Raw genomic sequence first — 23,997 nt, forward strand, 5'->3', positions numbered from 1 at the left:
ATCAATGACTATGTTCATTTTACTGATTCGGTTCGGAACGTAAAGGCTTCGGCCAGCCAGCTACATGTATTTTAGCTTGCCCCTCTTCTAGTAGTATTTGAGCAACTTTGCTTGCCATGGCCTCTAAAATAATATATGATCGCGTTTTCTCTGGCATTCAGCCTTCTGGGAGACCTCACATTGGCAACTATCTGGGTGCTTTGCGGAATTGGGTCCGTTTACAAGATCAGTCGAAATCAGTAAGACAAACTAAGTTACCCGCATATGAGTGCGTGCTCATAATACATGTTCTAGTATGTTATTATTATTATTATTATTGTTATTACTTTGCATGTACGCGTTGGAGTCAACCATGCAAGCATGATCCACAACTTCGCTTATGCTGAACATGATAAACAGGACTATGGCAGGGGAAAAAATTGAGCTAGAACGATGATGTAATGATATAATTATCATAATGTAGCTCATGGGTATTGACAAGAGTACATGAAAACCGGTTTTCATGTACTCTTGGTATTGAAGATATGTCATTTATGAATATGTCTATATATCATTGAATATTGCAACCTGAGTGATATTAATAGTGCTATTTCCTGAGTTTGACTGAGTATGTTAGCAAGTAATAAAGGGCTGAAATCAGTTTTCCAATAATAGTTTCACATTCCCCTGTAAATTTGTACCGGTACATGTAGAAGGACTGGTATACTCTGGTCAAGAGTGCATAACCCCATAACATGGCATAAGTTATGGACTCTTGGTATAGTGCATAGTCGTATTTCAATTTTAAAGGAGCTCGCTCATGCCGTTGTGGCGAGTGAAATTCGAACGTATACGCTTTCAGGCCGAAGGCTGCAAACCGATTCTGATGACCTCGTCCTGGTGTACCAGTACGTGTGCTACAGCAGGATGTTGAGGCCAGGTACCTCATGGCGCTGCAATCGGACATCAGTTTGGATTTTACCTGCTGCAGCTGCACATGTGCATACAGTCCATTCATAAAATGATGGACTTCTAGCTTTTGGCCATAAATAAATCCAACTTTGGTTTTTTTTATCACCATTGCGGTAAGGGTTTCCGTTGAGGTATGCATTATTGAGACAACTCCCACGGAAACTGTGTCTGACACACTCCTACTGACCTTTCAGCGAACAGTACATACACGCACTCTTGTTCTGACCTATTGCTGCACCACAAGGCCGCACCGCCATCATCACATCACCGTTCTCTGCATTGATATTACCGCCGGCCATGGTCAACACAAACTAACACTACAATGATGCAATGGTACGCTTTTAAAAGGCACTGACGTGCTAGGATGCCCCTCGTGTATTTTACTCTAGCAAGGGCTGTGCAAACTGGCGGCAAAAATCATTCCCCAATACAATGTAGGTCTTGGAAATGGAACAGAATTGTCCTCACAATGGTAGTAATGTACATGTACGAGTTGTCCCAGATCCCGTAGAGATTATAGAACTAGAGAAACTGTGGCGCTCCCTGACATGCGGACTGGGTAATTCTGGCGTTGCATGCTCCGTTGTATATGTATGTACACTCATACCTCGGTTATCCGGACCCCGAAGTTACGGGCTCTTCCATCTACCGGGCACCCTTTGGGCGAGTTTCAGTGGAAATATTACTACTCTTTTGTCACTTTTTGTGGAATTAGTGACGTCAGATGCCATATTTATGGCCTTTCCCCATCAAAATGTATGTGAACTTAGAAGCTGCGACTTCGGTGGTATTTGTCATGAAGTTGGTCAGTCAAGTGTCGGCAAGAAGCGTGTGTTCCTCGTTGGAACAACCAACTTTAAAATGTATGTGATTCGAAATTACGGACATTTCGAAGTTACTGGCAGTGCCGGGTCCCAGACCCTCCGGATAAACGAGTTATGAGTGTATTTGCTTGCCTCTCGTTTGCTGCCCAGGCTTTCTACAGTGTGGTTGATCTGCATGCGCTGACTGTTCCACAAGATCCCGTGGCGCTCAAGTCCAGCATTCATGATGTCGCATGTGTGTTGCTGGCATGCGGCTTGGACCCCAAGAAGAGCGTCATATTCCCCCAGTCTAAGGTATGTGCGTTTCGTCACCCTGATATTCTGGTGGTGTGGAGTGCATGCAGTGGCATGCTCCACAAACAGATGTCGTGTGTCATGGTTTGAACTTTGAAGGGTGCTCAATACCAAGTCGCCTCAGGATGATTGCATTGTGCAAGACACTCGGAGTTGCAACGAACTCTGTAAACCTCCGTTGTGCCTCTTGTGTGCACCTAGAGACAGAGATTATCTTCACCGTGCTCATGCCATGTACAGTTCTGGCCAGAGAAATCCAACCTCATGAATAAAGTAGCGCCGCGTTCGAGTGCACAGGCCAGTATGTGTAGTGCTAGGGCTGCGTAGCACCCGGCGCTGTTTTATTCATGAGGCTGGATTTCTTTGGCCAGCACTGTACCTACAGACAACGCTTGCACAGTACTGCTCAATACCTACAGGCACAGCGTGCTCACATAGTGCTCAATACCGTAGGCAGCGCTTGCTCACACTGTGATCAGTACCGAAAGGTGGAGCTTGCTCACACAGTGCTCAATATAGACAAGTAGCGGACCCCGAGAAATGCACAGCTGACGAGCCGATTAGCAGAGTTACTGCAGAATTTCTGATATTATGCTGCGAAATTCACGGGAGACAGATTCTCACTGTCCCCTAGACGTCCAGTACTGTACTTCGAAATACATGTATTAGGCCAAAACAAAAAAATATGCTTGTTTCCGGTCGGCAACCCCTCAAAAAGGAGACTCGGTCGGCCGGAATGAAACTTTTTTTGGATACTTTTTTTGGTTCCTCAATCGTTGTGGTATTGATGGACAAGAGCACCTACACATGTACATTGTACATATATCATGGCACAAAGTTGACTGACTCACTGTTCTTGTACAGCATATGGTGTATTCCTGTTTTCGTACATCCTGAGAAATCAAGCAAACAGTTTGAGTCCTTCCAGCTCCGTTATTCTAGCTCGTATCGACCCCGGAGGTTTTCGAGCCGACATCTGAGAATCTCTGCTACCTTGTAGGTGTTTCGATTGTGGAATTCGGTTGAGATTTGACTGAGTTATGACTCGTTGAGTGCACTTGCATACATGGCATTGCCATCGTTCGTATACATTTGGGACCAAAAAAAGTTTCAGAATTTGGGAAAAAGTGGCCCGGTCGGGCGACCGGAAACAAGGTCAGTATTTGTTTTGGCCTTATAATTATGTTCCCTACCTACTTCTTTTTGAGATGACCTCCCTGATGAGTGAACGTCTCATGAAAATCGATAAGAAAATTTCTGGATTCAGTTTTATGTCCGCCTAGCGCCTCGCCAATATCATGAATATCCATTGTTGTACAAGTAATAAACACATGCACATGCATACACGTGAGCTTGAAGTTAATAAAAAAAAAAAAAGTACGGGAACTGTTCTTTTTTTGTGGCCAAGTGTATTCTTGCTTCTTGTTTGCAGGTACTGGAACATACCAATTTAGCATGGCTGATAATGTGCCATACATCATCAACTGGCCTCAATAGCATGCCACAGGTCAAGGTAAGTGTACCTGCTATGTTCAATGTTGTTGCTATAGTATTTGTCCGGGGTTGTCGTCAGTGTCTCGTACCACAATGTGCCACGCACACACACACCTCAGACCTCAGACATCCCCATCGCGGAAGCGATGATAGCAAACAGCTATGTTAGACATAGCAACTTGTGCTGGGATTACACCATTCAACAGCTTGCAAGGCTGATGAATTGACCGCCACTATTTTTAGCCTGGTATCCACCACACAGCTGTTTGAAGTGACTTTTTCTGGCCAGTGAATCCCTATTTTTCATTTTTCCATTTTTTTCTACACACACACCACACCACATACTCCGGCATACACTGGCTGTTGGTAACCACCCAGGAGAATGAAAGAAAAGTCAGGAAGAGTCCGAGAAAGAGAAGAAAGACGTGTGCGACCATAATCGTCGGGAATTGAACCCGCAACCTCTCGATTGGAAATCGACTGCACATACCACTGCACCATATGGGACACACACACACACACACACACACACACACACACACACACACACACACACACACACACACACACACACACACACATACACACATACATACACACACACACACACACATACACACACACACATACACACACACACACACACACACACACACACACACACACACACACACACACACACACACACACACACACACACATAGTACATACTACACTGTACACACATAGTGTGCCTCCCATTACCTGTATGTGTTTCCATTCGTCGTTGCAGGACAAAGCAAAGGACACGATTCCGAAGATGGGCCTCGTTACCTACCCACTCCTCCAAGCTGCTGATATTCTCCTCTACAGGTACCATGTTCTCTTTACTAGTGTACTATAACCGTGTCACTAGGACTACTGCAGACCCACAACCGAACTCATAGTTACGTTTCACACTGATTTAATTCCATGAGGTTATTGTTGGGACTAAGAAAAAGAACTAACTAAAAACAATGTTGGGAGAGCAAGAACCATCTCGCACCATACCGGACGCATGCGCATGGTGCATCGAACCGGAACTAAAGACTAAAGTACAGAGCACGCGAAGGTGCAGTACATGTATGCGCCTGCAAGCAGCAGTGTCAGGAATGCAGTGAATCGCACACACCGCACGGCAGCCACCGTTAGCACGTCATGCAGTCTATACAACGCAGTGGCTCATGATCATGAAGAGAAAGCGGACACCAACCGCAAGAAGCCTATAGATTAGAAGATAAGAAGCACACCGCACATGCAGTGGAACAAGGAGTCACGCACGACTCATCCCTGAACGACAACGCCATGCAAGTACTCATGCAGGCGCGTGCTCGGCGATGGGCACGGGGGGCACGTGCACCCCCCAAAAAATTTCAATCTGGGTAATTGCAATTGTAATGTATGCAAATATGCTCTAAAATTCAAGAAAGGTTGCAAACAAATTGCAGAAAATTGCCGGGGGGGGGGGGGCTCCCCTCGGCTCCCGTGCACCCCCCTAGGCTCCCGTGCACCCCCCTAGTTGGGGGCCCGAGCACGCCCCTGTCATGTACACAGGAAAGAACACAAACAGTGCACACAGCAACGAACAGAAGCAGCTAGTACACGTACTTGTACTAGGAGACATTCACACAACACCATGAATACTAGCTAGTGTCAGTCAGGATGGTGGAGGGGGTCACCATTACACTTCATCCCTCCGCCTGGTGACATTTCCTGCCAAGCAGCATCAATCCTGGAAGCGAGCTGGTCGCTGGATGCCTTGTCGGTTTCGAAGATCCATGCGGACATGCTGGCCATCGGCAGCAGGCTCCTGCGGATCAGGGAGCCATCCAAGCCAGCCATCTGCTTTGAAGCTGTCACCCTCCTGGCCGTCATCTCCATCAGGGAAGTTTTCCGTTGGCAATTCCAGACCTGGCCGTGGAGCATCCGGCTTGATGAGTTCCACGTTCACCACCTTCTCTCGAGGGGATCTACCATCAGACCTCCGCCAGATCACGACAGTTGATGAAGAAATGACTTTCTTCACAGTCCAGCCGGATTCAAAAGGTGGCAATCGCTTCTGACGACGACTAGGCATCCGCAGCATGACTGCATCTCCAGCCTGGTAAGCGCAGGGCAGCACCTCGTCATGGCAGTCGCCTTCCGACATGGCGTCTTCCAGAAGGTCTCGGATCCTAGCAGATCGTGCTGCGTGTTCTGCTTGCCACGTGTCAAAGTCGTACCTAGGGCGTCCATCGTCAATCAACACAGGTGGGTCCCACCCAACCATGGCCATCATTGGGGACATGCCAGTCACTGAATGCGGTCGAGAACGGTAGAAGCGGACCAGCATCTGGAGATCGTCCATCCAGTCCGATGATTCGTCGAGGACCTTCCTGATGAGAGTCAGCAATGTCCGATTGTACCTCTCGGCGGCTCCCTGGGATTGCGGATGGCGAACGGCACCTGTCTTCACCCTCACACTTGAAAGACAGACTGGACAATGGCATTGCTGAACTCAGTCCCATTGTCCACACGGATGACGTCTGGTGGTCCCCACCTACAGCACAAGCTCACGAAGGCCGAGGCAACACTGGGCCCGTCGTGCCGTTTCATTGGCACTATTTCCACCCACTTTGTCAGCACATCCACGCACACGAGCACGCAGTGGTGTGTCCCGCCACGGTTCAGCCCAAGCTCCAGGGTGTCCATTTGCACTGTTCCCCATGGTCGACCTGGGATCTCTGCTCTGGCGCTGGGGGCTGCAGGGCCTTTTGCTGGACTAGCGGCTTGGCAGTTCTGGTACCCCTTGACGTGGTCTTGGCAGGCAGACGCCATCTCAGGAAAGTAACAGTGCTTGCGGAGCAACTCATACATTGGCTGCCAGGAAGCATGACCAGTGTTGACATGAGCAGCAGTCACGACATCAGGCACTAACAACTCGGGAACGACTGGCACATTGACTTCCCCTTCCACAGGCAGCTTCAGGCTCCGGACTAGGCGGCCTTCCTCCACATGAAGCTGACCGGCGCAACTGCGGAAGCGCCGACTTGCTACTGGCTGGCCAACTTGAATCTGCTGAATCACTCCTTGGATGACCTCGTCCGATGCCTGGGCTTTGCCCAACTCATCTCTAGAGAAAGGGCTAACAGCCACAGCCCTCGGCAGACTGGCCACAACATCAGAGCTCTTCTTCGGCCAGTTGAACGGCACGCGCGTCAGCTAGTCTGCAAGGTTTTCAGTCGTTGGCACCCACTCCACAGTCACCTGCATCTCCGTCATGCTAAGAAGATCATTGACTATCTGCAGCCGACGCTGCACCAGAACCTTATGCAGACCACCAACCCGGACGCGACGTGACCCACCAACAACCGGAGCCAGCCATCCCGCAGTAGTCTTCGAGTCAGTCTTCAGAACCACATGCGTCGCGTTCCACCTCGTGGCTAGCGTGAGGGCCTTAATGGCAGAGTCAAGCTCAGCAACATTTACATGGAGCTTGTCCCCTGCAGGCCGAAGCCATGATGCATCTTCCACAACGGTCCCGTCGAGCTCAAGAACGACACCAATAGCTAGGCCAGATGCATCGCACCACGCAGTCCAGGTGGAGTCAGCCTGCGCGTGCACGTCCCACTGACCATGCACCGGATCGTCGGAGGAGAGCCTCGCGAACAGCTCTTGGCAGCATTCAACAAGGGTTTCCGGCAGTGGATCGTCCCATCCATTGCCACCTGCAGCAGTCGCCAGCCGCTTCAGGTAACTGCAAGCAGGCCTGAGCCACGAACAGACCAGGTAGTGGCCAATAAGGCGTCCACACCACGAGAAGACCTTGCGTCTTGTCATCTTAGGTGGTGGCTCTAGATCGATCTCTCTCCTGGACCAGCCCATGGCGCCATCGACATTAGCCTTCAGTTGCATACCAAGAACACGGGACTCCTCCATGGGTTCGGCAGGCTTCGTTGGGAGTCCATAGGCTGCAAGCTCGTCGGCAACACACTGAGTCACTTCTGCTGGAGCTCGGATATCATCAACATAGTTGTCGACTTCTGGGCAATGGCGAGTGATCCACTGGATGACGAGGTGCATAAACTTCGGCGCAATCGCCAACCCGAAGCCCATTCTGGTCATCACGTACACCTTGTTGTTCCAGAGAACGGCCTGGTAGCGCACTAGCTCAGCACTGACATGCACCTGGAGATATGCTTTCTTCACGTCTAGCATCTCCCACTGACCATCACTGCTGCGTCTCCACTGCCTGATCTTCTCGGCGCACACGGGGGCTTCATAGCCAGGCTCAGACTCAATGAGCTCATTAAGCTTACGATAATCCAGGCATGGTCTGATCGGGGTGGATGCTTTATGCTCTTGGGTGCGAGCAATCAACGGAAGCACACCAGCCACTGCTCCATGTGTGGCTTCATCGTGCGGCACAAGCCAACCATTAGCGATCCAAGCGTCGACTTCCTTGCAGAATAACTTCTCCTGCTCTGGGCTCAGTTTCTCCCTGGAGTACTGGCCGATGCCAGAGCCCACTGGAACCTCAGGGGCTGCACCACTTTTCCACTTCCAGCGGAGAATCCAACGCTTGGTTTCATGACACCATTGGACCTCTCCATCACGTGCCGACAACGTGACACCTTGTCCATGACGGCTCACTTGCACGTGGCGGGAAGGGTGACCGTCCTGAGGAAGTGCAGCAGACACAGGACTTGACACTGGCCCAAACCTCACACTCTCCAGCCGGCCATCATTGGCATACTCAAGATGTAGGCCACCACAGCTGCTCGCTACATCACAACCGATCAACAAATCGGCGTGTACGACACTCAGATCGTTGACGACTAACAGCTCCACACTGGCTTCTGGCATCTGCACTGGGATAGGGCCATCCAATCGTCCAATGTTGACGGCTACTTTCCCAAGAACAGCAATAGACTGGCCATCCAGCGCCACGAGTCTGCTTTCACACTCTGACCACGCAAGGCCACAGGACAGGGCTTGGTCCTTAGTCAGCAGTGATCGGACAGCACCAGTGTCAATGACTGCTGTCATACGTGACACATCATCCTTGTTGCCCGTTGTCCACATGTCTACCTTGATCCTAGGCAGCTGCCCTGGCGAAGGCACAGACACAGAGGCCAAGGCTGGACTAGGCTCCTCTCCAGCTGCTGCTGCAGCACTCCCGCCTTGCCGGCTCGCCAGCCAAGCTTTCCGGTCCGGACAGTCTGGCTTCCTGTGACCAGGCCTGTCACAGAAGTAGCACGTACTGCCACGGCCTCCACCATCCTTGGAGCTGGACCCACTCTGCTGCCCCTGCTTCCTCCTTGGGCAATCTCGCTTCATGTGGCCGACCTCATTGCAGAGGTAGCACAAGAAAGACTTCCTGCTGGTCTTGTCGCCACGTGCTCCACCAGCCAAACTACCAGTTCCAGCACCTGTACCTACTGCAGCTGTCACAGAATCGCCATCGCTAAGCTGAACAGCACGGACTAATTCTAAGCAGGCGCTCACAGTCTGGTCCTTTCCCACAAGTGACAACCTAACCTGCTTTGCCCACGCATGTGGAAGCCCGTCAAGAAACTGCTCAACAACGGAGTGATTTTTGCCATCCCCAGGCGACGCATCGCCGGCCAAACTGGCGAGGCGCTGCAAATCGGCAACATAGGCATCTGGTGACTCCTCTTGTCTCATGCGTCGGGCCTTGAACCGCCGGTAGGCTTCCGACTTCGTCATACAAAACGCCTCTTCCATTTTCTTCTGGACGGCGTCAGGCTTCTTCTTGTCATCCGACTTCATTCGGCTGAACACCAGGAACGCATCCTGCACCAGAAACAAGGGTAACTGGGCCATTTTCTTCTCGTCCAAGTCCCACTTGTTGATTGTCGCCAGCACGTCAAATTTCGCCCAGAACGTCTGGAAATCATCGACCTTTCCCCGGTAGGGTCGCAGGTATCCTTCAGCTTTCGACATCGTACTTAGATCGGAAAATTCAGTTTCCCCACGAGTCCACACGCGACAGTACAATCAACCACGACGCCAACCAGCAACCCAGCTGGTATCCCTGACGTCCTCCCGGGTTTCGGCACCACAAGCTGTACTATAACCGTGTCACTAGGACTACTGCAGACCCACAACCGAACTCATAGTTACGTTTCACACTGATTTAATTCCATGAGGTTATTGTTGGGACTAAGAAAAAGAACTAACTAAAAACAATGTTGGGACTTGGGAGAGCAAGAACCATTTCGCACCATACCGGACGCATGCGCATGGTGCATCGAACCGGAACTAAAGACTAAAGTACAGAGCACGCGAAGGTGCAGTACATGTATGCGCCTGCAAGCAGCAGTGTCAGGAATGCAGTGAATCGCACACACCGCACGGCAGCCACCGTTAGCACGTCATGCAGTCTATACAACGCAGTGGCTCATGATCATGAAGAGAAAGCGGACACCAACCGCAAGAAGCCTATAGATTAGAAGATAAGAAGCACACCGCACATGCAGTGGAACAAGGAGTCACGCACGACTCATCCCTGAACGACAACGCCATGCAAGTACTCATGTACACAGGAAAGAACACAAACAGTGCACACAGCAACGAACAGAAGCAGCTAGTACACGTACTTGTACTAGGAGACATTCACACAACACCATGAATACTAGCTAGTGTCAGTCAGGATGGTGGAGGGGGTCACCATTACACTTCACTAGTGAAGTACTTGAAATACTTTTTTCCGCAAACCTAGACCTAACTCAGTACATGTATGAGTAATGAATTTCCACCTTCTACTTAGGAGATTTTTGTTCCACTGCGTAATTGTTTTGTTTGCCGCTGTGGTTCTACAGTGGGTGGTGCCAATTTGGAGTTGCACCCTGTCCATGCCATGTCAATCTCTACCCCCCCCCCCCCCCCCGTGTGTGTGCTGTGTGGCATGGCATGTGCATGCGAGTGTGCATGTGTGTGTGTGTGTGCGTGGGTGGGTGGGTATGTGTGTGTCTCATATGGTGCAGTCGATTTCCAATCAAGAGGTTGCGGGTTCAATTCCCGACGATCATGGTCGCACACGTTTTTCTTCTCTTTCTCGGACTCTTCCTGACTTTTCTTTCATTCTCCTGGGTGGTTACCAACAGCCAGTGTATGCCGGAGTATGTGGTGTGGTGTGTGTAAAAAAAAAAAAAAATGAAAACAGGGATTCACTGGCCAGAAAAAGTCACTTCAAACAGCTGTGTGGTGGATACCAGGCTAAAAATAGCGGCGGTCAATTCATCAGCCTTGCAAGCTGTTGAATGGTGTAATCCCAGCACAAGTTGCTATGTCTAACATAGCTGTTCGCTATCATCGCTTCCGCGATGGGCATGTCTGAGGTCTGAGGTGTGTGTGTGCATGTGTGTACGTGTGTGTGTGTGTGCACCCCCATTGTGCAGGGCAAGTCACGTACCAGTCGGGAAAGATCAACTTCCTCACATGTTCCTTGCTAAGTCGATTGTCACAACACTCAACCATTCGCTACAGACGGATCTGTTCGTCGAACCGGAGTCGATTATTGGTGGGTAACAGCATAAGTCCTTTCCAGATGGTCTTGACTCATAACACCTTATCATAGGCAGGGTCAATTCAACCGGCTTGCTCATTTCTTGTGCTCAGAGCGCAATACTGTAATTCATACTTCTGAAGTACTTCTAATTCTGTTCTGTATACAAAGCTGATAGTAGTAGTAGCAGTAGTATTTACCGTAAAGTCGCGGATAAAAGCCGGGCTTATAAGCACATAAGCCGCTTTCTGCATCAGGCTTTAACCCTTTGGAGTCCATGGTTCGATTTCGAACCATGGGCATCTTGTATGCATGTGGGCGCAGTCAAACTTTCGGTTCTCAGCCAAATCTTGACCAAATTCAACAAACTCTCATCTATCGCCTCGAACAGGTCCGAAGTCTCTCCGATGAAGTTTGAGTGAGCGGCGAGCGATCAAACATTTCGAAATTTCTGCGCTGCGTGCTGCGAGTCAGCAGTGCGTGACAAAAAGGGATTTTCCCAGCTTCATGACTTGCGGCACGTGCCAGGACCGGCGCGGCGCGAAGTCACGGCAAGGTAAGCTTCTACTCGAAAAAATTTGAACAGTTCCGAGCTAGATTCAGTGAAATGGCTACAGGAGACCGATTTAGTCTCAGATCTGGAGCTGGACTCGCGTTTGGGGCGCGTTGTGGCGGACAATGAATAGTGCTCTTGGCGAGTTTGGGCTCATTGTATTTCTCTCATCAAGAGCTTTCCAACGAGCCCAAGATCTTCAAAATCGGTGAAGTAGAACCAAAGTTAGGTTGGAAATGGAGTGCGCATTTTCGTGACTGCCACAAATTCTGCGGAAGCAAAAAAGTTACGGACTCCAAAGGGTTAATGCAAACCAGGCTTGTATGCAAGCCATGCTTATATGCACCACTGATATTTTTGCCAGGCTTGTATGCACATAGAAGCCAGGCGCGTAGATCTAGCACTGACTACCGGTATGGCGGCAGTTTTACTATGCACCGTACATAGCGCATGCACTCTTGACCTACCCGATCCGCGCTTGCATAGAAGCCAGGCTTCTACGCGCGACAGGCTTATATGCATTTGACCGGTGTGATTTTCAGGCTTCTATCCGCGATGTGCTTGTATGCAAACCCGGCTTCTATCCGCGATGTGCTTGTATGCAAACCCGGCTTCTATCCGCGATGTGCTTGTATGAAAACCCGGCTTTTATCCGCGACTTTACGGTACTTTACTTGGGTATACCCAAGAGCTCATTGTGTTCATTCTAGTAGCGTTGCAGTACTATCGGGTGCCGAAGACCGAACAGGCTGGGACTTCACGAAGCACAGCATACCAATGTATATACGGTGACTCAACTGTGCATAGACTGTAGTACATGAAAATAAGAACGGCCTATGGACTATGGTAGCAGGCTGATCCCAGTTCTTCGGCACCCCAGAGTCCTGTACTACGGTAGAATGCCAATAATTATTATCCGCGCCCCTCAGGGCACATGGCCATTTCAAGGGTGTTCGGATAGCCTGGAGAGCAGATACAAGTATTTAAATGGCCAACTGAAGCATGCACATTCCATCGTTCCAGTTTTGCAGTACCGCAGGAATGCAACACACTCCAGCTCCTCTAATGATGACCAGTGTGGATAGATCATGACGTCACCCTGCTGGCATGTGTCCTGCACACCGTGGCTATGCTACTGCGAACGGGGGGTAACAGCAGCGAAAACTTAGTTTGCTCATCCCTTCATTGTGACAAGGCATTTTAGAAAATCGATAGTTCGGATAAGTAACACTGTCGTACCTGTACTTGATTGGTGTTAACTGTTGCTGTGTTAACTGCTGAGGCAGCGTTCTCAAATCTCAATACACGGAGTACAGATACGTGGAACTGGCAGTGATCAAGTGTCTGATGGTAGCGTTCACAGGAAACTCTTGAGTTGCGGCAATGCTTACGTGGATAGTTCCCTTTTCTGTGAATGGCATAGTGCATGTTTAGGCATAGGCATAGTGCTTGCTGTATCCAGATGTTACTATTCAGATGACAGTGTGCAATCAGTATGACTGTGTTGTTAGCACATGACCATCTGTGCATGTGTGCGTTGTGTGTGCAGAGGAGAGTGCATGTCGAGTTTGTGACTTGAAGGAGCCGGAGAAGAAAATGAGCAAGTCGGCCCTGAAGGATAATGCCTGCTTGTACCTGGACGATACGGATGATGAGATCTTAACAAAACTCAAGGTGGCCACCACGGATTGCCATGGTATTAAGCTGTCCTATGATCCTGAGCTGCGTCCGGGTGTCAGTAACCTTCTGACGTTACATTCAGCCTTCTCCGGCATGTCGTATGATGAAATCATTGCCTCCAGTGAAGGAAAGAACACAATCCAGTTCAAGAGAGAGGTAGCTGACCACATCATAGAGCATGTGCGCCCAATCAGACAAAGACTGGAAGCTCTTCGAGCCGATCAGGGCTACGTCGACCAAATCGTCACCGAAGGCACTGAAAGAGCTCAGCAAGAAGCGAGCGACATGTGGTCCAAGGTCCGCACACTGGTCGGCCTGCCATGATCTGGACAAGGTGGCTGTATTATCAGTTGTCTATGACTGCAGCTGCTGATGATGATGGTTACTGGAACTGGGTTGCTTGCCCAAGCATACAAGCATACCCCATAGTATGTTCTGCATCAACTTGATGAGGCTCCCTCTACACTGTATGTGACACTGCAGGTATCAATCACATGCAGCACAGTTGCCCAGCAGAGAAAGTGTGCACAGTTCAGCCCATTCGAGAAGTCTCTTCTGCTGGAGAAGTCCCTTGCAGCCATGGCCTGTCGTCGGTACTGCTAATCTGTTCTACCATACCGATCGATCTTTATTTTGCAGCTGAGTTCTATTGCTGCTACATGGCCCTACGTTTCAGCTGGCTGATTCTGCCTTGAGCAATCCACCTACAAAATTGTAGTCTGTGTGTGCTGTGCACACTCTGGTACTAGGAACTCACAGATTTGGGACTACATGTATGCTGCATCTTCTGAGATTCTTTACGCCATATCAGAATCTAACTGCATGCGTGGCCTGTGTGTGTGTGGGGGGGGGGGGGGGCAATGACATCGCCCAGGACAGGGAGGAATGGCGTCTGAGGTGCCATGATAGAGTTGAGCACATCGTCAACATCAGGACTCAACCGGTAACGAAGCCATTCCAATGCCTGGTATGCCACTGTAGTTTTCGTCGACGGCAGGATGAGAGTCGCCACAAATGTAACGCGATAAGACACTCCCATCGAGCGCCCTGATGGACAGCACAAATCCGAGTCTGCCCCTTTGGGGGTCACATAGCCGGACACGGCAGTGGTACAAGGAAGGAAGGAAGGGGGGGGGGGGGGGGGGGGTTGGCAAGCCCCACAACCATACTATGTATGGGAATAGACATTTGAGTATGTGACATTTCACTTTGCTGGAGATCGTTATTTTTAAATGCATGCGTCCACGTTCAACTCCTAGATCCAAAGTGAAATGTCACATACTCAAATGTATTCTAATTTCTAGCTGTCGAACCCAGCAAATGACCACATACTAGATAGTTATGTATGTACATGTACACCGTTTTCGGTTTGCACACCTGTCTGTAACCTTGCTGGAGATATGCCCTGGTGCCATGCATACAGAGGTGATGATACTATAATAATTATTACGAAGTACTATTACAGTAAAACCTGGTGTAAGCGACCTCTGATCACCTGGCTTTAACGACCGCTTTTGCTTGCACCGTGGGGTGGTCGCTTAAGCCAGGTTTTACTGTATACTGTATCACTCAATGGCGTCGTTTCACAGAAATGTAGAAAAGGGACTAGGCTATAGGCCACAGATGCAAAACAGTGGGTAGCAAACAGATTCTGGCAGCAATCGTAGTGAAGTGCGTCAAAACACTTCAAGAACAACTTGATATCGGTGAAACATCAAGTTGTTCTGGACCCCCAAGAAACAAAATGAATTGTGCAATAGCATCAAGTCCATGCACAACTTCCAGACAGCATGTCTACAGACTACCAGCACGCACTAACTTCCCAAATTGCCGCAAAAGAGAAAGACGTGGCAGCTAATGATGATGGTATCACAGGAGCTCCGCAGAACATTGGCAGCTAAAATACCAGGCATAATAAGCGGTGAGCCGGAAATCCAGGTTCATACAGCTGCGGCAGGCTCCATGCCTGCTAACAACGGCACACATCACGGAATAGAGAATGTAGTGTTGCTCAATGAAATCCAGTCGCGTCACTCAAGTACGTGCCGGGCGTTGCGCAGCCGAACACTGGGCTGCGAAATGATGCAAGCCGCAAACTTGAGTGACACAACTGGATTTCATTGAGCAGCACTGTACAACCACAGAGATTATCAGCTTGAGCAAAAATATGTACATGTACATTCATCTCGGTAGCAGTGACAAGGTCTTTGTACATTCATCTCAGTAGGAGTGACAAGGTCTCTCTTAGTTCAAAATAATACGAGAGACAGAATATGAACACATACGAAAATGAAACGAGCCTTGCTATCATACTTGCATCAACTGTAAGTACAGCTGTTGCACACCAAACATTTTTCAAGAACAGTAAAATCATTAAAGTTTGTACGGTACCAAAAAAATCATGTCAAATTTAAAAAGGTGGAAGGCAGCAACACTAACATATGTACATCGTACCGTAAGGTACACAGAACTAAACCTAACACGTTCAACTGGTTTCAATGAGGCACCTAGCTATGTGTCTCATCACTCAGGAAGAAGGTGCCTGTTGCCTACTTTGCACAGCCTCCTTGCGAGTGGCATCCTGCAACAAGGACACATCCACCTCCTCGTGGGGCAACTGTACGTATCTCACGACAGAACCACGCACGAAGCAAGACTTGACGGACAGCATGTGAGGATACTTTTCACGATCCACCACATCGATATCAGTGAGCTTGATGTTTAGAAACTGATCCACCGAGTGTAATGTTCCCTGGATACAGAGATCATTTTTCAGCTCCACGACGACCTCCTTTCCAACCAGCGACTTGAAGAAAGAGTAAAACAACATCTTGCGAAGAGAGATACAATAGACTGTAATGCAGTCAGCTACTTTAGAACACGCTAGCGCTACTCATCACTCTTCCCTTTCCTGGACAATTTGATAAATTGTATGGAAATTGATGACCGGAGCTCGATTTGCGAGCATTTCAAAATATTTTTTCGTCCTTCCTGATCGATGATCGATAATGATTATGACCTCATTGCGTCATGCAAGAACTGAAAGTAGTAAAAATACGACGCGCGGGCGCGCAAATCGAACAGAACAGCTTTGCAAAAAAGGTACTCAGCTAGCATGCGATATGCGATACGCACACTTGCTCAAAAGTTGCTGAGAATATGAACAATTTCGAGAACAAGATAATATCGAGATATCTTTGACTTTGTTTCTGCCCCTACCCTGGAACCTGAAGCACTGGCACTTGCTGCAGCTGTAACTTCAGATCACGTTGTAGATCGATCTAAACAATAATCCATACCCGGCCGTATCTGGGTCTTCTGCTATTCGTTGTCGAACGGAGATTGACAGATGATTTTTGATTGAAATAACTGGACGACCGAGTGTGTGAGAAACTTCTGTGCCGAGATGGGGAAGAGGAAGTCAAAGAGAAAGCCGCCGCCTAAGAGGAAGCTTACGGGCAACCTATCCAAAGTTTTCAATTGCCCTTTCTGCAATCACGAAAGTTCCTGTGAGGTGGTTATGTAAGTGAATATCAGACTTTGTCATTTGTGTTGTCTCCTGCAATATTTTGTTGGCTTTCTCAGAGATTTGGACAATTCATAGTTGAAAGCACTGTTCTCCGCATGCCGGAGTCCATCAAACCCCAGCTGGTGGCCCGTATGTTCCCTAGCACTGTACTATCTCTTGACATGTACAGTAGCATCAATCATTGTGCAGTTGAATCCATGTCCATTTGATTTGGCCTGGGTGATGCCGAATGAAATGATGGATCAACTTATGTACAAGACATGCTACATTGTATTCTCTGAGGGAAGCTACGGTTTAATATGGGTACGAACATGATATACCGGTATACTTCAAAGGCTGGCCATAAGCGAGAGTCCCTGGTTTGAGTCCTGGTGGTGACAGTCAATTTTTCTTCAGACTTTTCCCGTTTGCGTCTTTCCCTCAAACTAATGAATATTTTATGACTTGGGGCTCCCCGCGTGCTAGTTGGTATGTGAAGTATGTGGGTTACACTGAGGGCTGCGTCCCACCCGCCTGTGTGGATTCAAAGTCAGCGTGAGTTTCGAAGTCTGAAGAAACCGTTTAACGGCCGCTGCTTGGATGATGACTACACCATGCTAAAGCATCGCTGGCCATAAGTGAGGGTCCCTGGTTTGAGTCCTGGTGGTGGCAGTCATTTTTTGTTCAGGCTTTTCCCTTTTGCATCTGTCCCTCAAACTAAACATACTTCGAAAGAGGAAGTATTACGATATGAACGTGCCCAACCTCTGGATTTTTTTTGCAAAACACAAGTTCTGCTCATACCCTCGCCGCGCCTTCTGTGTCGATCCCATAGCTGTTGAGGCCGCTCGCAATTGTGTCTGGCTTGGACTGGCATGACTTTCTTCTTGGTCCGCATCCGGTTAGATGTCTGATCTTTTGCGGCCAGAACTTGGCAGAAGTGGTATACTAGTAGGTTAGGTCTTATCCATATGTTTTACGGGGAGAAGCCATCTTTTCAATAAAGAACATATTACTATACAACCTCCGGAATGAACAGCTAGGTCCAGCCCAGAAGTGAAAGAGAAACGCAAAGGATAGACCCGAAAGTTAGATGCATTTAGTTGTACTTCAAAGTAGCGGAAATCAGTCTTCTTCAGGTACGCGACCCCCGCACCAGCATGCAACAGTATTGTACAAAAATTAAGGTAGTGAATTCTCCTTATAGGGGCAGGAGGCGTTTGAGACCTCTTGTTTCAATGAGCTCGACAACAGTAGGTCTGTGTTCTTCGTCTTACTAAGGTGCAATAGGCAATAGGTGCAGTATGGCCAAATGTAGTTGTGAATATGTCCTTTACCCAGAATCTACATGTGTCTATATTGTCATTTCTGACTGCTTTCCTGTGCTGTGGCAGGGATCGAGCAAGAAGTACGGGCATTATATCATGTCGAGTATGCTTAGAAGATTTCCAGACAAGTATCACATGTAAGTATATTTAAAAACTACTTCGAACACCAGTTCCAAGTATGATTGCTAGTACCCCCCCCCCCCCCCCCCCCCCCCCCCCCGGTGCTGCTTTGTCCAACGCTGACGTACATGCACCCACCCCCTTTTGTGTTGTTGAGTTTTGTAGCACTGATTTCACTGCTTTGTTATAGCATGATTTGAAGCTCGTAGTAATATTTGTGCTTCGCCCTGTCTTCTTTTCTACAGCAAGTGTACAAAATATAGGTTGTTCCAGAGAAGTTGTTTATTTAGCCAAGTATACCTGTGCGAAACGATGTCGTATCATGATTGTGTTGTCCGAACTTCTTGGCTTTTTTCTATTGCCTTAGATCTCTCCGAGCCTGTTGACGTGTACGCAGACTGGGTGGATGCGTGTGAAGAAGCTAACAACTGATCCTGTGCTTCAAGTGATGAGAAATGCACGAACGCTGCCTAGCAGAAAGGTAGTTTAGTGTATGTGTGTGTGTGTGTGTGTGTGTGTGTGTGTGTGTGTGTGTGTGTGTGTGTGTGTGTGTGTGTGTGTGTGTGTATGTGTGTGCATGTGCGTGTGTGTGTGTGTGCGTGCACGCGCATGTGTGTGTTTGTGACAGTCAGTTTTACAGTCAAAGCAAGCCCTTTGCATCCGTCTCCTGTCCAACTATTAGCCTTTATATATATACCTCTACGAGACTCACGTGTACATACACACAACAAAACACTTGATGTCCGCCGACAAGTCTGGTCTTCTGTATTTTACTCATTGCACCTTGAGCGGAGTTCCATCTTTCATCTTTTTCTTCTTCTTTTTACCAACATATTGTGTGTTGAATCTCGTCAGTCTTCCTTAGCGAATTTTTTGTTGTCCTGTGCTTTGATTTATATTGTTAATTCAGCTTTGTGTCATACAGAGAGTACATAACATTTATGCACTCTTGGTCACATCCGTGTTCTGGTCCAAGGTAGAATCATTTTATTGTTCAAAGAGTTTAGTTCTTTTCTTTTTTTTGCTCGTTTATGTTATTACATTTGTAGCCTCTGGTAGCGCTTTAGTCACCTTTATCAAGTTATGTTTTCAGTACTACAGTACTATGTAATGGCGTTGTAGTTCTGCTTGAAGTTTGCTTGTGTTGGCAAATGTTGTTGAGAAGTCCACTTTGTTAGCACAGCGTAGGACGCTTCGGTGTACACTCTTTGTAGCGGGTCCAGCTAGTGCAGCTGGACCTATGAAGAGTTCGCTGGCCATAGTGCGTTCTTAGCAATACGGTGTCAATACCCCCATTTTATTACAATGCATAAATGAGTTGTTTCTCTGCAATACTATGCAAGTCTCATGACATGTACCGTGCCACCAGGGATCCGAGGAAGTTGTATAGGCCCTGCTTATATGGCTCGGTTGTATACCTGATGTACCTATGTGACTCCCTGATGTGGGTATGATTATTCAGATACAGGTGGATCATGGAGTCCTCGTAAAATACCGTATTTTAAAACTCCCTGGTCCAAACATGTATCAACAGCACATTGTTGTATGTCCAAATGTTTGCATTGTCACACGGAGTACAGATTAGACCAAGAGTATAATAATTATACTTGTATCTTTATAAGCACCTGGGATACCGGTAGTCTTTTTGATTAGACAGATTTGGTGCACTCTATACCGTCCAGTACAGCATGCTCACGCAAGAGGAACTGACCAAAAGCAATGCAGTGGACAGTGAACTATGGCTTGCTAACTTCGAATTTTCTGCAGGAATCACAAACACTTTCAGTATACTTGAGTCTTGTATTATTATTAAAAGCATGTCCGCGTAGGTACCACTTTCGCGTATGCCATTCAGGATTGATGTCTGAAGAGTAATACGATACAATGAAATGACAGAAGTGACGTCAACAAAAGCCGTTAGCAACAATACCAATAGGACTAATGGAAAACTTCATCCAAAGTATAAAATAAAAATAGAATATGCATCCAACATGCCCGGCGGAATCACGTGGATCACGAGAATCAGTCCTGTTAGGTGGAGCCTTGTATACCGTTGTTATTTAGAAAAGTGATCCTGTCAGCTTTTCTATTACCGGTATTTGTGAAAGGGGAGTCCAGGGACTGCTGATAGGTGTGTAATTGCGTATACCGGTATTGACTGAAGTTAGTCCTATAACAAGGATCTACTGAACCTGTGAAACTAATCTTTCTTGTTCGAAGAACCATACCAAATGTCACCTCCGACATGGACTTGTACACAGTCATGTACTTGTACCAGCACTGGTTTAGATTATAATTATCATAATGCCAAAACTAATGCCATCCACCAGCCATGACATATGTACGTGGCACTACGTGCACAACTCAACCAAACGACATGCACCGAACATCATAGCATAATAACATGGCATATGTGCAAACGACACCGAACATTATTGATTCATGCAGATAATAACGTTAATAGTATGGCATGTATGCAGCTCAACCAAGCAACACCAATCATCGTTGAATAATGCGTAGGCAATAGCAATGGCCCGGGTCGTATTGTGCATCACACCACTCATTATACACTAAAGGAAAGAACGAAAATGACCAATCCTGTAGTCCACATGAACATAGAAAATACACAATGTCTATTCAAAGATGCAAACATGAAGTGCTCGTCCATGTTCCAGCATCGTTCAAACTAAAGCATCTAACATATACGGATATGCATCTACAATGTACTCTTGAAGTATAGATAAGTTCATGGTAGAAGTTAATACACCAAGGCTTGTTTAAAAATTGAAGGCATAGCAGATAAAGAGAGAAAGGACCATTTGAGGCCAGTCAGGGTCATAAAACACAATGAACAGTAGTCTTGTGCATGGAGCGCCAAGAGGCCTAATTCAGCAGCGGGGGAATGCAGACTGAAAAAAAGAATAAAGCAAATTATGCCAGTTATAAAAAGCAACCTTGGATCAAGAAGAGATTTATGTACAAAACGACTATTCCATCCCAAGCAATAAAACACTGAGACAACCAACAGCCAATGGATACGAAGCAAAGCATTCCACACACTATTTAACGAAAAATAAAATATACATCAAGTAGTGGACAAAGACGGTAAAGCAACTCAATGCAATTCCTGATGAAGTCACTGTCTTCTACTGTTTCGTAGACTAGGCTGATAACACGCATACGCATGCTCACACGGATGCACCCAAATAATTCTTTTAATCGTCCAAAGTGCTTTCCGCAGGGGCTAATACGAGTACGTCGAAAACTCTGCAGGTGGACGATCATCATCATCATCATCGTCATCATCATCATCCAGCTGGAATGCAGTTTGGTCCTTGCTGATTACAGACATTGGCACATCGACACCATAGTCATCGCCAGATCCCAGCAGCGGCTGTGTGCGGCCGGACAGCATAGTTTCATCTGTGTTAACTGGCTTGTATCCTGGGCCATGTCGCCGTCGATCCGATAAGAAGTTCTTCAGCCAGAAAAGACCACCCACGAATCCAAACCCGGTCAATATCACAAAGAACACACCCACACCGGTGATCCGACGATGGCCAGACTCGACCACGGGCTTGTTCTCCTCAACTGAGATACCATCGCTAATGTCGGACTTTGAATGTCCTCCAAGATCACTACGCGTTGAAGCCAACAGCGCATCGATACTGGGCTTGGAGGTGTTATGTCTACAGTTACCGGTGTTCAGGTTCAGCAAAGTGCAGATAACCTGGTGGATATCTGTGATGTTGAGCATGGGAGCACGAACCCCGGCTGCAAACCGCGGGCCAACACCGAGGAGAGTGGTCCTTCTCGCCATTAAGCTTGTGTATCCACTGCGACTCCGTGGAGACTTCACATCGGGACTGCCTTCCTGGCATTTCCCACTCACGATGACGTGGTCGTCATCGGATGCCACGATGGTGATAGGTGCAATGCGAGAGCTGCCAACAAGCCCAAACTGGCGCGTGAACTCTGTGAATGGGTGCACATCGATACCCTTCACCTTCTCCAATTCTTGTAGCAGCATAAACTCTGTATCATTGCCAGTGGGACGCAAGCTCACACTGCCACCGGTCTCGTCAATGATCTCAAAGGATTTGCCTTGCAGAATGTGCTGCAAACACACAGCAGTCCGGCCATGTTCCTTCACAAGACCATGATCACCAGTGAATATGACGTCCACCAAACTATTTAGATGCTCCTGCTCCAGTTTATTCATCAAGTGCTTGGCAATGGTGCCAAACTGAGCCTCCTCGCAGGCAGGAAATACAACAAAAGACAATGTGGATGCTTCAGCATTGTCGCTAGTTTGTGAAGATATCCACAACACTAGTTCATCTATAATGTGTTCAGGGTTACACTTCTCACATGGCGCTGACAGCAATCCACCCGATTCAACCTTTCCTGAAGTGAAGACACCAGTCCGAATATTCTCTTTGTGGGCTGTTGTCCAAATCAGTTCTCCCTGAAGGAGCAAGTCAGACACTACGTTGGCCGCATTCACGATGTTATTGCTGCTTTCGTCCAACATCCTATCCCAGATAACGCCATGAGTGACGGGTGATAGGCCAGTCAGCATGGAGTACTGATTCGGGAAACTTTCAGTTGGAAATACACTGCGCACGGAGGCCATAGCGCCTTTCTCGGCGATTTTCTCCAGCGTTGGGGACGCCAGGTTATCTTCGCTCAGCCCACTAAACACTACTACTGCTACATGTTTACCAGGGCTGGATTCACAATTCACTACAACAAGCCATAGGAGCAACAGCGCTGGCCGATAGGGCTCCATTCTCCTGCAGCTGGTAGAAACTTATTCTGTTGGTTCCCTGACAGCTACTTTGCCTTGCTCAACTCCCCCAGTGGCCAGTGCATGTAACCAGTCACTGACTGCACAATACGACTTGTCTGTCTGTATCAATGCTCTCACTAATCCCCACTCTACTCCGCAGACAACACTTTCTTTTTGAAGCTCTACAACTGCAAGACCTGAGCCGATGCTAAACTGGAAGCTCGAAGAAACAACAAAAGGCGAGAAGGGTGAGTCATCGAGGTAATCTTGTTTGATTGACGACGTCATGAGTACGAGTGCATGCATGTAGCTACAGAGGGAAGTAGTTATCTTACGACTAAAATTGCATTTTCCCATTGATGATCATGCATTCACGATCAATTTTTATCTTTCTTTCACTTTTGCGCTCGCTGTCGATGTCCTCCACTACATTTTGTAGAGAATGTAGTATTCTAATCCTCTTCTATGTAGTATTCTATGTCAAGGGCTAGCTCTCAGCTCCCATCTCCGCTCTAACCATGCTAACACTGTCTAATTGTAAGTAGCTTGTAGGTACGTTTAGCCAGGCACACGGCTGTACCTGGTAAAAGATGGTGAACAGGGAACTGATTGTGATCGTGAGGGTTCCAGATTACAAAGCGTTTTCCAATGAATGATGGACTACGATCTTATTGCGTGTCAGATGCACTCACAAGAAACGATCCTATCAAATTTTCCAGCATCTTATTTGTATTTTCAATTTCGGTATAATTTCATGGAGCGAAAACGTTCATGATGCATATCGATGGTGGCAGAAATATGCATGAACACTACGATCGAGTGGAATCGATGTTTTACAAGTACTTAAAAATTATTATTATAGAAAAAAAGTTATCGTTTGTTGGTACGTACGTGTATGTACAAATTAGAAGAGGCTGAGAATTGT

General features: G+C 47.7%; 4 protein-coding genes across 4 annotated transcripts in view; 2 read left to right on the plus strand and 2 right to left on the minus strand.

Annotated features, from left to right (window-relative positions):
* The first annotated feature begins 25 nt into the window (after positions 1 to 25).
* On the plus strand, positions 26 to 14,142 carry LOC135814117 (tryptophan--tRNA ligase, mitochondrial-like). Its single transcript, XM_065327182.1, has 6 exons — positions 26 to 239; positions 1,926 to 2,069; positions 3,502 to 3,582; positions 4,336 to 4,415; positions 10,985 to 11,106; positions 13,194 to 14,142. The coding sequence occupies exons 1-6, from the start codon at positions 117 to 119 to the stop codon at positions 13,646 to 13,648; spliced, it is 1,005 nt and encodes a 334-aa protein (XP_065183254.1). The 5' UTR covers positions 26 to 116; the 3' UTR covers positions 13,649 to 14,142.
* A 2,323-nt stretch (positions 14,143 to 16,465) lies between these two features.
* LOC135814119 (transcription elongation factor 1 homolog) lies at positions 16,466 to 19,631 on the plus strand. Its single transcript, XM_065327183.1, has 3 exons — positions 16,466 to 16,846; positions 18,227 to 18,297; positions 18,648 to 19,631. Exons 1-3 carry the CDS (start codon positions 16,731 to 16,733, stop codon positions 18,710 to 18,712), a joined length of 252 nt encoding a protein of 83 aa, XP_065183255.1. The 5' UTR covers positions 16,466 to 16,730; the 3' UTR covers positions 18,713 to 19,631.
* A 1,054-nt stretch (positions 19,632 to 20,685) lies between these two features.
* LOC135814122 (bis(5'-adenosyl)-triphosphatase enpp4-like) lies at positions 20,686 to 23,305 on the minus strand. Its single transcript, XM_065327187.1, has one exon. The coding sequence runs from the start codon at positions 23,070 to 23,072 to the stop codon at positions 21,525 to 21,527; it is 1,548 nt and encodes a 515-aa protein (XP_065183259.1). The 5' UTR covers positions 23,073 to 23,305; the 3' UTR covers positions 20,686 to 21,524.
* A 473-nt stretch (positions 23,306 to 23,778) lies between these two features.
* LOC135814123 (dnaJ homolog subfamily C member 2-like) overlaps positions 23,779 to 23,997 on the minus strand; it is a 23,922-nt gene continuing 23,703 nt past the window's right edge. The window contains exon 19 of the mRNA XM_065327188.1: positions 23,779 to 23,997. This exon is cut by the window's right edge and continues 218 nt beyond it. The gene's annotated coding sequence lies outside the window, so the exon portion shown is untranslated.

This window comes from Sycon ciliatum, chromosome 4 (assembly GCF_964019385.1).
Source record: "Sycon ciliatum chromosome 4, ocSycCili1.1, whole genome shotgun sequence".
NCBI classification, from domain to species: domain Eukaryota; kingdom Metazoa; phylum Porifera; class Calcarea; order Leucosolenida; family Sycettidae; genus Sycon; species Sycon ciliatum.

Coding starts and splice junctions, on each gene's coding strand:
- LOC135814119 (XM_065327183.1), top strand. CDS start 16,731: ATGGGGAAGAGGAAGTCAAAGAGAAAGCCGCCGCCTAAGAGGAAGCTT. Junction 16,847..18,226: donor AGTTCCTGTGAGGTGGTTAT/GTAAGTGAATAT, acceptor GTGCTGTGGCAG/GGATCGAGCAAGAAGTACGG. Junction 18,298..18,647: donor TTTCCAGACAAGTATCACAT/GTAAGTATATTT, acceptor CTATTGCCTTAG/ATCTCTCCGAGCCTGTTGAC.
- LOC135814117 (XM_065327182.1), top strand. CDS start 117: ATGGCCTCTAAAATAATATATGATCGCGTTTTCTCTGGCATTCAGCCT. Junction 2,070..3,501: donor TCATATTCCCCCAGTCTAAG/GTATGTGCGTTT, acceptor TCTTGTTTGCAG/GTACTGGAACATACCAATTT. Junction 3,583..4,335: donor ATAGCATGCCACAGGTCAAG/GTAAGTGTACCT, acceptor TCGTCGTTGCAG/GACAAAGCAAAGGACACGAT.
- LOC135814122 (XM_065327187.1), bottom strand. CDS start 23,072: ATGGAGCCCTATCGGCCAGCGCTGTTGCTCCTATGGCTTGTTGTAGTG.